At 36.6% G+C, this 15,814-nt stretch overlaps 1 protein-coding gene across 3 annotated transcripts in view; it reads right to left on the bottom strand.

Moving 5' to 3' along the window:
- Window positions 1-2,038: 2,038 nt before the first annotated feature.
- The window catches only part of LOC111038024 (unconventional myosin-XVIIIa), a 54,116-nt gene continuing 40,340 nt past the window's right edge, over window positions 2,039-15,814 (bottom strand). For 2 of the 3 annotated variants that reach the window (XM_022320948.1, XM_022320949.1), the window contains 7 exons: window positions 6,451-6,723; window positions 6,280-6,369; window positions 5,399-5,800; window positions 5,096-5,250; window positions 4,687-4,810; window positions 3,145-4,623; window positions 2,345-2,789 (listed from right to left, as the gene is read on the bottom strand). In XM_022320948.1, the coding sequence (XP_022176640.1) occupies window positions 2,769-2,789; window positions 3,145-4,623; window positions 4,687-4,810; window positions 5,096-5,250; window positions 5,399-5,800; window positions 6,280-6,369; window positions 6,451-6,723 (2,544 nt within the window). In that variant the 3' untranslated portion in view covers window positions 2,345-2,768. Of the gene's footprint in view, window positions 2,075-2,344; window positions 2,790-3,144; window positions 4,624-4,686; window positions 4,811-5,095; window positions 5,251-5,398; window positions 5,801-6,279; window positions 6,370-6,450; window positions 6,724-15,814 lie in introns of those variants that run through there. The other variant, XM_022320947.1, reaches the window with a different exon arrangement.

The following is a 15,814-nucleotide window of genomic DNA, read 5'->3' as shown; positions in this document are numbered from 1 at the left end:
AAATCTGGTTTTGCGGTATTAATTTTGTTTTTGGACAAATAGTGCAGGGAATTTTCTATCTTGACCTCTAAAAAGCAACAGCACGTTCAATTTTCTATCAGAAGTGGCAAAAGTTGAATACCAAGTAATTATTTCGACTACTTATCCATACACAAAAAATAAAAAATAAACCACATTTCATTGTAAAAATATAGTTTTTTATTGATCTACGAAATTCGTCACTTTTAGTATGAGTTTAAACTTCTGAGCAATTGTCCCCTGAGCGTTATAAAATGTATCTATACTACCCTTAACTCGATATTACACTAATTTAAACTTTCGTTCACTCATTTGCTAAGTTATGCACAGCTCAATGGAGGCACTAGTCAAATGACTTTAGTAAAAACTGAATAAAAAAAATGAATACACGAGCGTCTTCTAGCGACCAAAACAATTTTCAGTCGCGGGTAATTTACGAGGGCGTTTAAATTAAAATTTACGACATAGATGGCGCTGTTTTTATCCAATTTTGTATTTGTTTCGTATTGTATTATATTATTATATATTCTTTTGTAGTGACGGGTTACAGCCAGCCTGAGAAGGGGCGAGGAAAGATCGAGTTTGTATGGTGATAGAAAAAATGTATTATTATTGTTATTTAACGAAAGGTGGTCTATAAGAACCAATGAGGGGGTACTGTTTCCCCTTCATCCACGAAGATGTAATTTATTTTTTGGCAATAAATGTTGCTGCATGGGAGCCACGTCATGTGCAAACAGTCCCCATCAACTGGTTAATATATCTATCATAAAAAAGTATTATTTTGTAACCAATAATTCAGTGTTGAACGGCAAAATTTAAGTTCATACACGAGACCTATTGTAAAAAAATACATAATACTTTGTTAGTTCCTAATATTCCTACACGGAAAAAAATATATATTATGTAGGTTCCTAAACTATAAAAATAGGAACTTACTTATGTTAGTTCTTACACGGGGGAAAAATATATTATAAGTTGTTAAACTGATGATACTGTCTTGAAAAGATAAAAATACAATAATGGTACATTTCCACGGACGTAACTAGGATTGAATAGTAAAAACTAAAAGGGGCTAGAGTCCTAAAAAACCTAAGGGAAAATCCTATATCAAAATATAATTTATATTGATTCCATTTGTGATTTAGTGCGCACATACAAAAAACAACAATTTATCAAATATTCAAATGAATTTTATCTACTGAAAGGTTTACCAATACTCCCAATAACTGATATACTATATAACTAGGACCTAATATTACTCTGAACTACCACTATTATACCCGCTGTTTTCTATCCACAAAGGGGGGGGGGGGCTGTCGGACCTAAAGTACTTATTTTATATTAAATAATATTTTATGATGTAAATGTATATTATAATTTATAATATTATGTTAAGACATTAAGTAGAAATCGTGTATGGGACACTCGTATCGCTTGTAATGGGTTATATTTTATTGAAAGTTTTGTATAGGACCCAAAATTTGATGTGGGGGCTTGTCTAAACCATGTCAGTAGTTACTAAAAGTATAATATTAGTAATCGTTTTCAACAGCAAGTGACTTTAAATAGCTCATCTAAATTTGTCAGAAGTTACATAAAAAGATTTTTATATATTTTTTCTTTTCATGTGTCTTTTGCAGGTTATAAAATCCAAATTATTACAGAACTACCATAGGTAGTTAGTTTTAAAATCAATTAAATCAATTTTGGCCTATACAGATTTTATTTTTTTTTTCGTTGTCTTTATTAGTTTTTAATGACAGCATTTATTAAAAACTAAATACAATCACAAAAACACGTGAGCTTAAAATTCAACAAAAATATGACATACAATTTAACGTAATCTTCAAATTTAAAAAAAAAATTGAAATGTTAAAAAAATGTAATTTTAATATTTACACAATTCTCTACTTAATTTAGTAAATATTCGGTAGGTAATAAATTATTGAAACATTTTGATGGCTTGCAACTTTTCAAATTCTTCGTTTTTTAATACTTCAAAACTCGTGGAGTTTTTTCATACGCGGTTACCTGGTAGTTGGTGCCTGGTGCCCTACATTGAAAAGAAACATAGTATAATAGTACACCAAAGTCAACTGGAATTTGCAATTATCTGTTAATAGATATGTAGTTTGTATTTGGTTGAGTTTGAGATACATATAAATCGATTTGTCATCAACACTAAACCATCAACAAATCATAAGCGCACTGCTAGTATCTATGTTTTTCTTTGAGCAGGCACCCACTCTATTTGGGAAAATAGTAACCGATACTTGATAGTGAATGATTCGGGGAGGACACGTAAACGCAGTAATACACATGATAATAAGAAAAAAAAATGATAACATTTTATTACATAATACAATACAAATTTTGTAAAATCAGTACAAAAGATTATAAATAGGTCAGTGAACATAAAAATCTTTTATTGCGTCGGTGGACGGTTATTAACGAATAAGATTTTGGCCACGAGTGCGTTCGCCCATACGATTGATGGAAGACACTGGGAAAGGGAATAATTAAGTAATTAGAGAGCTACAGAGGGTAGTAAAAATCAGTAAATCACAATCGTATTTATGTATAGGGCGCTTAAATATAAATAGGTATAAATAATAATAATAATAATAATAATAATAATAATTTAACTCACAATTAACTATTAAGTAACTGTTTTACATACATGATTTATAATAAAATTGTATTTAAATAATACTTTGGTGCAAACTCTTCAGGAAATTTACTAGTCATCAATTATTCGAATCCACGTTCTGCAACAAACAATAATAACACACGTAAATAAACACACATGTTTCAACTTTCATTTTATAAATCAACATTCAACGCCCTGCAGCACATAACTTTTTTCAACAATAATAATTTGGAAAGTCGTTGTATTTAAAATTTCTAACACAAGAATCCTTTAAAATCTCTTGGAGATAAGTTTACAGTTTTAATATTTGAAGTGAAAGGCTAGAGAGCCCGGATAAGAAACAATAGGATATGAAAAATATAAAAACTGCAGTTATGATATAATTAAAAAAAATTTAACACGGAACGTTATGAAGGTTATGTATAGGTACATTCCGAGTTCTAGGTGATCAAATGAAAAACGCGTCCACTCACTTTTTGCTGCTGTGTCAGGATCGTGGTGTTTCTCGCGCCCTGGTTGGCCAAGAATGTGGTTACCGAATCGTCGCTGTCGCCGTCTCCGCCGTCGTCGTCGTCGTCGTCGTCGTCGTCATCGCTGCTCGACCGGAACTCGTCATCGTCATCGTCATCCAGATCGCCGGTCATGGCGGCTTGCAGATCGTCGATGCGCTGCAGCGCCAGTGCCAGATCGGACTTGACGGTGTTCACTTCCGACTCTGCTTGTTCGGCTCGCTTTTCCAGCGCCCGCTTGCGGTTGACGTCCGCCGACTCTCGGGACTCCCTCTCGGCCATCGACTCCCGGGCCTCCCGCAACGACCTCTGCATTTTGCGCACCGTCTCCTGTGCTGCGTTCTCCTTGCACTGGGCCGTCTCTCGTTCGGACTCTAACCGTTCGACGGTCTCCTTCAGCCGGGCTATCTGCACCTCCAGTCGGGTTCTGGTGGTCAGTTCTAGCTGCAGCTTGGACTCGAGCTCGGTGACGCGGAGCTGCAGCCGCTTCAGGTTCAGCGATCCGGCCGGGTCGCCGTGCGTCTCCATGTTGTCCAACCGGAACGTCAGCTCAGCCAGTCGCTCCTGCAAGTTGGCCCGGTCCGTGTCCAGCTCGGCAATGCGACTTGCCTGTTCCTGTTGCACGGTCTGTTCGGCGCTCAGCTGTTGCACCGTACCCCGGTACTTCTTCAGTACCTCGGCCAGCTCCTCTTCGTTCTCGTCCAGCTGGCCCTGCAGGTGGTTCTTGTCCCGCGCCAGACCGGCTGCGCGCTCTTCGGCCGTACGTTTGGCCGCCTGCGCTTCGTCCAACGAAGCAGTCACCTCGGCCAGATCAGTTTCAGCCAGGGTCCGGGCCTTGAGCGCCGAGTCTCTGGCGCTCTCCGCGTCCTCCAGTTGATTCCTCAACTGCCGCATAGCTATGCGGTTCGCCTGGCTGTCACTCCGTTGTTCTTGCACAGTCTGGGCATCCCTAAGCAACGCTTTAAGCTTCTTCATGTCCCGCCGGAGCCGGGAAATCGTTTCCTGGTCGTTCATGCTCCGACATCGTTCCCTGTCTTCGGAGTCCACCAGCCGCCTCTCTAGGTCATGTCGCTCCCGGATCAGCGCCGTCCTCTCTTCGTGCTCGTTTTCGATCTCGCATTCCAGCGCCTTGATTTTTTTCGCCGCCGAACACCGAGTCTCCTCGTTCTCTTGTTCACGTTGAGCCAACTCTCGTCGATGTTCCTTTCGCTCCTGTTCAAGTCCCATCTCCAGGCGAGTTTTCACCTGCTCCAGTAACTGCACCTGTCCGGCAAGATCATCCAGTTCTTCTTCTTGGTCTTTGAGTTTACTCTCCAGCTGGTGTTTGGATCGCTTGAGTGCTGCGACTTCTTCTTCGGTGTTGCCGCTAAACGTCAATTCCTGAAGCTCGCGATTCAAACCGACGACTTTCTGTTCCTTAAGCTCCAATTCCAATTTAACACTCTGAAATTTAAAAAAAAATGCATAAGTTGATTTGATTTGTATGTGCTTTCCCAGAAGACTTACACTTAAGGTTTGCTCCATTGAAAATTTATCTGACATAGCCATGTCTTTTTCTCTGGTAATTTTTTCCCTTTGAGCTTTTTCTTTTTTTAATTCCTCTTGTAATGAATGCAACTCTGTATCGAATCTAAAATAGTTGTTCATATTAATCGTACAATATTACACAGTCAAATATGTCGTACAATTAAATTGAATCACGCGAAATTGTTTGTACCGTTAATCCGATAAGAACTCGACTAATTAATATTTAATCTACACACTTTTTATGAATAAATCATTTGTCTAACATACAGGTGTCGGCATTGTAATTTTAATCTATGGAATTACATTATCACATATTATAGGTACATGACACTTAATGTCTAATTTTATTTCTTTAAATGTTTACGTAAGAAAATATTTCTGTACTTACTTCTTTTGTTTCTTTTCGAGTAAATTATTTCTTGAGTTGCTTTCTTCTAACATAAGTTTGAGGTCGTTTGATTCGGAATTTAGCTTATTAACTTTTCGTTTCCATTGGGCAACAATTTGACGTTGTTCTTCTACATCTTCGTAAACACCAGCCAGCTTAAAAATTATCATTATTATTATTAATGAGCGATGTAGGTACAGTATACGCAAATAAAATATAATTATTTTATTACTATAATATTTATAATATTTTGTCATAATTATAGACGTAGATGAAAAATAAATCAAATGTATTAATACTCACTTTTTTTTCAAGCTGTTTTTTCATAGCCAATAGTTGCTCCATGTCGTCATTGTGCTGTTGTTGTAATCGCTTCTTAGCGTACTCCAATTCACGACAAACGCGTTCATATCGTCGTCTGTAATACTGGTCACCCTTATCACTATTCACTACTGCACTATCGTCATCACTCATTGTTCCGGCTACGGAGGACGACGATGACATCAACGAAGGATCAGTGGACCTCATGCACAGCAGTTGCATTTCTAATTGTTCATTAGTTTCAGCAAGTCGGGTCTTAACGGTCTGTGTCTCCTGTAGTTCTTTTTCTAGGCGTTGTCTTTCGGCCGATTCAAACTGTAACCGCTCGGACACCATAGTTACTGTGGAATGTTCCTCCGCTAAGTCACCAGTTGTTTCCGCCAACTAGAAACACAAACGCAACAACACATTTTAAACGCATGTAACTTACTAAAAACTGAAATGGCAGCCTTTGGACCTTATTCTCGTGGAGGAGTTCGAGAAGTTTAGCGTTAAATTCTGACCTATGTTCTGTGGTGGAGTGACAAGACCGGTATGATAACGGTGATAAAGAACGCGAAACCGATCGCGACGGCGTTAAGCCGTGTCGTCTTCTCATTAAAGCCGGAGTGAACATTGTTGTTACGGGAATGTATGAGAACGTTTTATGAGCAATGTTTGGGGAAGTGTCGGTCAGTTGAATGAAACAAGATTTCGTCTATTGTTGTTATACGCGGTCTCGTCTTAAAATATCGGTCGCATAAAAATAGACCGGCCCCGGGAGAGGAAATTAAATGCGTTTGGCCAGAGACCAATTACCAAACGACAAATACTCTAATGCAAAAAAATACATGATCGAAAAGTTTAAAAAATGTACTACTTACTCTCTGTTCGAGTCTATCGTTATCCATTTTCAACTGCGATCGTTCCTGCTCCAACTTGTCCACTTTATTTCTCAGTTGCTCCAGTTCGTCCTAGAACATGAACGACGATTCCGAATAATATAATAATTCACAGGTGAAAAATAACATTTTCGGCGAACGGTAGGTACTCACAGATTTTTGTTTCAGTTCAAATTCGGTCCGGTGGACGTTGAGCAAAGGTGTGATTCTGACCAACAGCCGCCACCATGGCCAGTCTCTTACGACCATGAACTTTTTAACATTCCGCTGTATGCACCGTACAGCAATATCGTTAACTTTTCGTTTAGCGTAGTCTTTTCGAGCAAGATATCCACGACAACGAGCTTGTAACTGAGTAAAGACGCCCGACAACTTTTCGTCTCGCAGTGATTCGAGAGTTTGTAAGACATTGGCACGGAAAAATATCTGATAAAAATAAATAAATAAATAGAAGTTAAACGACAATTACACATATTGTTTCAAACACACATATATTATGTGTGACAATGTGAACAAAGTAATATTAGTTATTTTGTAGTGTACTACGTGATAATTTGTTTGACATTTATTATTTTAAACCTGTATCAAGAAGTATTCGTGATATTTTTGTACAACAAAAATCTTTTAATCTTTTAAACCAACGACGTTAAACCACATCGATAACAATGACACACCATACCACATTTATATAAACGAATAGGTACAATATTATAATTAATGTTATACGTCAGAAAAAATGTAAGTCATTAAGTACATTATTAGAACCGAAAAAAAATGAATCTGGTTACAAAATGCATAGTATAACAGAATATATTTAATGTACACTGAATAATGTATGTGTACATTTATATTCGTATGATATAAGCTGGCATTAGATAAAAAATAATATTCGTGTGATTAAATATTTTTAGACTCTAAAAGTACTTTTCTCACACATGTTTCACAATGAGAGATAAGATTTTCAATTAAATTTTGGTACTTAAATAGTATTTGGAGGTATAAAATACATATTTAAAATAAATATGTTAAATACACATGATTATATTGTTTACATCAAAATATAATAAAATCGTAGCATAATAATAATAACAAAAGAGACAGAAATTAAATTGCACAAATAATCAATGAGAAAATAGGTACTTAAAAAAACGTTTTATTTATTTTATGATTTAAAATTATTAAAATTTTAAAGTTTTAAATAAATAAACCTATGTCTTAGTCAACTATTTTCAGTGAAGTAAAACAAATATTTTGAACATGTATAATTTATATTAGTCTTATCTAGGACCTAGGCAAATTAAATATGTACTTAATGTTTTTGTGAATTCAAGCATATCATAACAAATATTGTTTTACTATATTATACGTTTTGAGATTATGGGAAATGTATTGATTTTTAAATATTTTTTGATAAGTTAAAGTACCTATTCGCCGCGTAAGAAAAATTACAAACGGATTAAAAATGAAATAAAAATAGATAAATTACGATAATTTTTCCTAGAGTAGGTATATATTCACTAATTATTTATTTAAGATGACCCAAAAAATCATTTTCAGACTAAACTTTTATAACCTTGTACATTTTATTTATTTTTCTATTTCATTATGTTATATAAGCTAATTGAAAAAAATATTTATTATGAAATTTTATTTCGAAGACATGATTGAAATTTGAATAAACCATTAATTATTCTAACTAAAAGTAAAACTTTTGAAAATTATCATCCTAATTTTTTTTAAATAATTGTTTTACATATTATCAGTGGAATTGAATATTTTAAAAAATATTTTTTTTTACGAAACAAGTTTTACTTTTTAGGCCCGATTATTTAAACGATTGACCGTAGTTATTTTAACCTTAATTATTTAAAACGATAAAATAACAGGGAAGTACCTATTTGAAATGTTTTTATATTTATATTTGAACAACTTAATTAATAGCTCTATGTACATATTAAAATTCAAAACTTTTTAACATTCTAATACGAATTATAATTGCACTCAATAAATATTTAAAATGTTTTAATCGTTAGCATGATTCATTAATTCTTGTTACGAGTAACTTTAAACATTTAAATAGGTAATCACATATCGGATACTCCCATAAATGCAATAATAAACTGAATTCTGTTTTTTTACGACCACTTTTTATCATTTCATTCAAATAGAATAATTAATAACACACTTCAATCATGAACCGAAGTGAATGAAGTGGGCCAAGTGCTCAAAATCAGGTCTCTGCATATCCTGTCCGACTTTCTTAATAAGTAGATATATCATTAGGTACAAAACCAAATTAAAATAAATAATAATATTGTATTAATATTTACCATACCAATAGTGAAGTATAAAAATATGTAGGTATTTATTTAAATAATGGTGGGCAAGAAATATTGAGTCAATAATCTTGTGAAACAGCAATTCAATTTTTAACGTCATTATAATACCATTTTTAATATTAGATTAAAATTTAAAATATAAATTATGTGTAATTAATACATGTGAATTATTTAGACAGCCTCATAAATAAACAAATATAAGGCGAACTATATTATACCATTTAACTTAAATTCTGATTTGAACATTACATTAATATTTTAGTGTTTTAACCTTCATTCCAAACTAAGTAGTTTACTGAAAATGTAATTTATAAGGTTCAAATATCGTTCATTAAACTGTTACAATTGCAGAACTTGCTATAAAATATTTTATCGTCGTAAAGACACGTGGCACATGGAAAAATAAATTAATCAAACCTACACGGCTACACGCATGGGAAGAATATATTATTATTAGTTATGTATTGGAAAGAACGACTATCATTTTGTGTAAAAAAATGTCAAGAACAATATAGCTATATAACTGAAGAATTCAAACTGCTCATGTCTCTTTAAATTGTGTCTTATCGTTATTCGCTACCCACCAATAAAGTTTTAATCTATCTTTGGCAATTGCATATTCACTGCACTCGCTGTGTACCGTACGAATGTTCCATTCGTATTGTTAAGCATACTAAACAACTGTAGTAAACACAACATATACGTAATTTATCAACGTTATAAAAATTAAGTACATCCATTAAACACCACATAACACGATTTACACGTATTTATAAATATATATTAGCAACGAGTATTTTAACTTTTAAATGATATTTTGTATAACTGATGAGAGGTCTCATATCTTACTCCGAAGTTATAAATTTACATGTATATGTGTATGTTTTTTTATAGCTACAGCTTAATGCTTATCACTGGGCTCACGTCGGTAGTCGGTACTCGTAATCAGTCGTAAACCGAATAATGTAAACAACCAGTGAACACAACATTTAGAGTCAATTTCAGCAACGAAAATATTTCTATAATTTTATTGTTTTCTACTCGGCATTGTATAGAGCAGAAATCGAAATATATCATTTTCATTTACAACGGGATTCACCAAGCATGTCCGCCAACTTTTTTTCTTCAACAACGAAGTTATTCTAAATCTGATTTTTGGAATTTTTAATTATACTTTAAGAACGTATTTTCAAATTGCGAGATTTTTTGTACTACGTTCGTCCTGTGGAAATAGGTACTTTTGTTTTTTTCAAATGACAACACCCCTTTTCAACTGTAAATTATACAATGGATAATTTTTCTGAAAATGTTGACGTATGAGAATCAAAATTAGAATAGGGTAGTTTTTGAGTTATTTAGCATTGTGTTCCAAGGATTCTTATCTTGTCCATGGTAATAGGTTTATAAGATATAGCGGCTTTGATGATTCGTACTTTTTAATCATTAATATTAATCTATCAACATTAATAATTTGTAAAACAAATACTAGATTAAATTTTACGTTTATTTTATATTTTTGTAAAGCCATTTTTAAGGACTATAATCCTTAGAACACAAAGTAAAATAACTCAAAAACTACTCGTATACCTACTAATTTTGATTCTGATACGTTAACATTTTCAGAAAAATTATCAGCTGTACCAATGCACAGTTGAAAAAGGGTATTCTCATTTTGAAAAAAGAAGTTTTGTATCTAAAGGAAAAAAGGACACTCTTTAAGCAGTACAAAAAATCTCAATAATTCAAAAATAAAGTATATTTAAAATTTCAAAAATCAGGTATCGAACAGCTGCATTATTGAAGATAAAAAGGGGGGGGGTGATCATGCTTGGTGAACCACTCTGTGTGTATCAATTTTCAAATTCAAATAATTGGGTGTAAATGCAGCATAATAGGTTCGTATTATTATATTTTTGCAATCAAAATTATAATATATTTTACAAATCGATTAGTTGTATAATAGTACATTTCTAATAATTCTATGGACATACTTTAAAATGTCGTTGACACTGTGATCTGTGTTGTACTAGTACATTCACATGGCTTAGAATTGATTATTATACATATTATGAATTTCGTTACTTCAATAGTTAACTGTGAAACAGCACTAATATTTATTTTTATCGATTATCATAAATAGTTTGTTCAAACGGTAGTCGATGCAATGAATGTGCGACGGGTGCGTGGTGTAGGTACATCGTGTCCGTGTGTGGTGGTACAATACAGCCTACATTAATATTGTATGACTATTAGTAAATCACAAAGGGCTATTTGTTGAATATCGTAATGGTAGTGTTTCAATGTTATTTATGGCAAAACATAATTATTTAATGCAGTCATATGAAATGATTAAAACGATACGGATAATGGAATAAGCGATAATAGTAAAATATGCACACTTGACTTGGCTTTTTAATTGTTTTTTTTTTTTTATAAATACCTGTCAAAAGAGTCAGCGCCTATAGGACGTTAAAAAAACAAAACACTCACAAGCAGGTATTTTATATTTTTGTGATTTATTCGTTTGATTTTATAGTGCGTGTTAAAAGTATTACGCAAAATTCGAAGTTAAAATTTCAATTTTGAGCTACTAAATAAATAAATAAATAAATAATAATAAACATATAATGTAATGGGGGATACGCATGTGCGATACCCTACAATAGCAATAAGAAAATAATATTATTATTTATTTCTACGAGAAAACGTCGAAAACCGCTATTAGTTTTAATACGCAGGTGTAGGTTATACCTTTCCTCTTCGACAGTAAATTATGTAATATTAAATCGGCGATTTACCATTCGAATCGTTATGAAAGATTTACCCGACCAAACTTATCCAATAACAAATCGATCGACCATGAGAGTTTTTATTTTAACGATGCCTTTTCCCGCATTACCGAATGCTCTCAACCTAAACGTTTATATTTTATGTACATACGAAATTGGCGTTGCAGTCGGACGACCGTCCAGCACAATTATTTGCATTCCGTCTAACAACACACACACGCCAGCCCCGTTATATGCCTTGCACATACGTTATACGATTATTGCATTTTACCCTATATATTGTAAAATATGTGTTTTCACGGTACGAGCTGTGAATAAATTACAAACGACGGCCGCCTCTTCTGTGTTATTATAGTGGTGCACGTCTTTTAACCAGACCGGCAAACCAGTTTGTATTTTTTATTTTGTCCAGATTAATCCAGCCGATGCGGCATAACGGGAAATTGCATATTTGTTCTGGCACGCGAATCGATAAAAAATAACAACGGACACCAATACCAATATGCACGCGTATAGAATAATATATTATTATTATTATGTTTGCGTTTCCGTCAACATGTTGTGCGTATTTTTTTGCAGCGAGGTATCATATACAAGGAGAGCAAATATAAACATTTCGATGACCCAAAAAAAAAAATCGTGGCTTAGGAATGCATTTATGGCGCGACGGAAAATAGCATATAATTGTGGATTGACGAGGGGGTGCAGGTAGTGCTGCAAATTGCAATGATGTGCGCGGTGCATATGTCCCGTCATATGTCTAGTAATATTCTTTTCTACGTACATGCCAACACAAATTTCATCAAATATTTTAAACCTGATGAACACTGCAGTCATGGGTTGTACACTTGTACTACAAAATTCCAAGACTACACTCGAAACTAGTTTTAGAATACGAGTTCACGGTTAGGCGTTGAAAAGCTGTTGTCAAAAATTATAAATAATATTACGATTTCCTAGACTCGAGGCGCACTATAAATTATAATATTATACGTGTCGAGATGCCTCCAACGCGCAGAAACATGCTTTTTAAAAGTCCGCAGTATTTTGTGTGTACTATTATATATATTATTAGCAAAAAGCGAACGTTCACCGAATATTTAGACACTATAGGTCAATAGAGTGCAAGAAAAAAAATGTTAACCGTATTATGTATTGGTTGCGGGCAACATGCCAACAAACGAAATCTTTTTTTATACTATACACGTGCGAGAAGAATAGACATTAAGTCTCACACCCGCTTTTTAAGGAGTTTGATATAGGCAATTCTGAAGAAATTTAATATTTTAAATCTTCTGTTGAAAGCGGGTCTATTTTTGTTCAATTAAGACTGATTAGCGAAAGAGAAAATATATACTTTCAGAAGTCCTAGTATACATTTTTGAATACATTTTAGAATTCGTTCGCTTCTTATCTTATGTTTATACATTTTTTATCGTATATTTTTAGAAACACCAGTAAAAGTGCATTTTGAAATAAACGAAAATTAATTTAGTACTACAGTATAAACACTCGTACATCGAAACTCAAAGAGAACAGAAGAAAGTTCGATATGTTTAGTTTTATTGTAATGATAATTATTTCAAGAGGATTTCAATTCGAGACATCGACGTTCGCCAAAAAAGAATCTACTGTATTATGTTTAAATACTAATTCGAAGTATTTTAACAGCTACTAGTAGTCCCATCCGATAAACATTGTTGGCCAACAACTAGATTATAATATGGGAAGACGGTTTCTCGGGAAAATGAACCAATATTTAAACTACAGTTACAATGTTGAGAAACCAAGCTTATACAGTATACACGCTATCGAAGACAATACCGGTATACTATGGCGTGTCTAAAAAAAGTAATTTTTGTTTTTATATGCGTTATTTTATGGTGTTTTTAAAAATAAAAACGTTACGACACAAACAAATATATTGTCTTCAGTATCATTTACATATATTTGGTTTCTCAACTGTGACTGAAGCCCCCCTTCCTCCCCCAAAGAGTGGTTCTTTTTCGTACGAAACGGTTTTGACGAACTGTTTATGCAGAGGGCGTGTTGGCGGTGTACTCTTAAGCAAATAATTTGTAAATTATACGTCGTTTTTTCATCCAGCGTTCATGTCACTGGTCAAGAAATACCGCGTAAAATACGTTTCAAATAGCGCCGCAAAACGGGCTTCAGAGTCCCAACCTTGTCGTCGTCGTAACCGCAACAGTCCTCAACGGTCTCCACGCTGTTCGGTTCAGTGGACGAACACTCCGGTATCGGTGACAGGTATCCTGCCATGGCAGCGACCGGCTTCGATCCGTCATTTCCTCCACCGAAATGACGGCGAATGATCGCCACGGGCACGTCTTCGTCGTCGTCTTGGTCCGGCTTTGAGCGCGTCAAAGCGAGGCAAGACTTGGACGAGGCGAACGTCACCAACCGTTCGAGTCGGTCTTCCGGTGCCGTCGGGACGTCGTCTTCGTCGTCGTCGTCGTCATCGTCGCCTTCACAACAGCCGTCAGACGACGCGGAAGACGACGTGGACAACGGAGGCGGCGCTGACGGAGCTGTGACTGACAACAGCTGCGACGGTCCGTCGAAACCGTCGTGAGGTTCAGGGGCGCCGAACACCCACGAATAGGGTACCGCGGAGGCGGATATCGTCATCGTCTCCTCGACAGACTCGTACCCCGAACTGTGCGGCGAGCCGGGCTTGTCGTCCAGCTTGTCGGTCGACTGTTTGCCGGAACAGACCGATTTCTCCGAATCGGAACTGCTGCCGCAGTCGGAAGACACTGCACTGTCCCCGCCGCCGCCGCCGCCGACCAGAAGTCGGCTGGAAAACGACGATGCGGTGGTCGGCTGATCGCCCGGGACGCCCCGGCGGCGGTGCAGTTCGCCCAACAGTTTCTCCTGTCGCCTCTTGATCTCATACTTGACGACGGGCGGTGGCAGCGGAGGCAAAGGCGGCGGTTGCGGCTTGACCACCACTCCGCGATCGGGCGCCGTGCGCAGCGGTTTAGGTATCCGCGTTAGGGTACGCGGCGGTGGCGCTGGCGGGGATTGCGCCTGAAACTTTTCGGTGATCTTGGACACCGTCCCTTTGACCACGATCGGGACGACGGCGGAAGCAGAAGAACCGGCGGTGGAGGCGGCGAACGGTGAACGTGACTGCGCGGACGTGAACCGCGACCGGCCGAGCAACGCTTTTTTCGTCTCGCGGACACGGGAACCGCCTCGGCCACCAACGGCCACACGATCGGGCGGCATGAGTGCGTATGCGAGCAGCAACGGGACGACGCGATCCAGCGACGACGGCCACTGCGTCAACAGCACCGGCACCACCAACAGCGACGAACAACACCACCACCACCACCAGTGCCACTGACGTCGCGGCGACACTACCGGCATAAGAAGAACACTTGCCGACGACGGCGACACATCATACAACAACAACGGCGACAACAAAAACCAAAAACGTCAACAACAGCAGCGACACTGCAGTACGTATATTATTGTAGTGTCACATACGTGACATATCGAGCGAATTCGACACGAGCATCGACAACCACACATCCGGCGCGTCCGGACCAATCGACATAACTGTCCGTGTGTCCGGCGGCCGCGGCCAATGTCTCTGGCTGGACGTCCGCCGCCGCCGCCGCGATGCGCCGTTTCGGTCCATTCACGAGCGTTCGTCGTACACACGTCGAAAACTGGTTTCGCGCCCGAACGACGACCTTCATACGCGTCGTGCGAGATAATGACCACCGAGTGCGTATAATAATAATAATAATAATAATAATAATAATAATAGACGACTATAATACATATATATATATATAAATAGTATGATAATTGGTACCGCGACGATCGTATATAATATACTCAACAATCGTCGTGCCAAATAATAATAATAATAAAGCGTGGAAAAAAATCGTGACATTCCTATAACAAATGTATATATATATATATACCTATATTAATAATATGTACCTAGGTTTATATATGTAGGTAAGCTAAAAGGCGCTATTACACGCGTTGCAGCGATTTGTCCGAGGAACATCCCCCCGATGTTATTCCAAGCTTACGAACGGGCAGGGGGGAATATGCACGCCTTGAGCCGCGAAACGAGTTATTTCGACGACCTAAAGTCGCATATACACGTCGTGCACGCACACATTATGTTGTACTCAAGTAGTAGAGGTGTGTAAATACAGTTGGAAAGTCGAATAACGCCGAGGAATGCGAGTTTTGTTTTTCGTAAATCTAGTACGGCGACCCGAGAGTAGGTAGGGAGGCAGTAAGTATATATATATATATGTAGGCATTATAATAAAGTATTATATACGTCGAATTGACCTGTACTTAACAAATCTGCAGGTGGAACGCATCATCATTAAAGCT

Source organism: Myzus persicae, unplaced genomic scaffold (assembly GCF_001856785.1).
Source record: "Myzus persicae strain clone G006 unplaced genomic scaffold, MPER_G0061.0, whole genome shotgun sequence".
Lineage (NCBI taxonomy): Eukaryota > Metazoa > Arthropoda > Insecta > Hemiptera > Aphididae > Myzus > Myzus persicae.
This window is presented reverse-complemented; position numbering and strand designations above follow the sequence as displayed.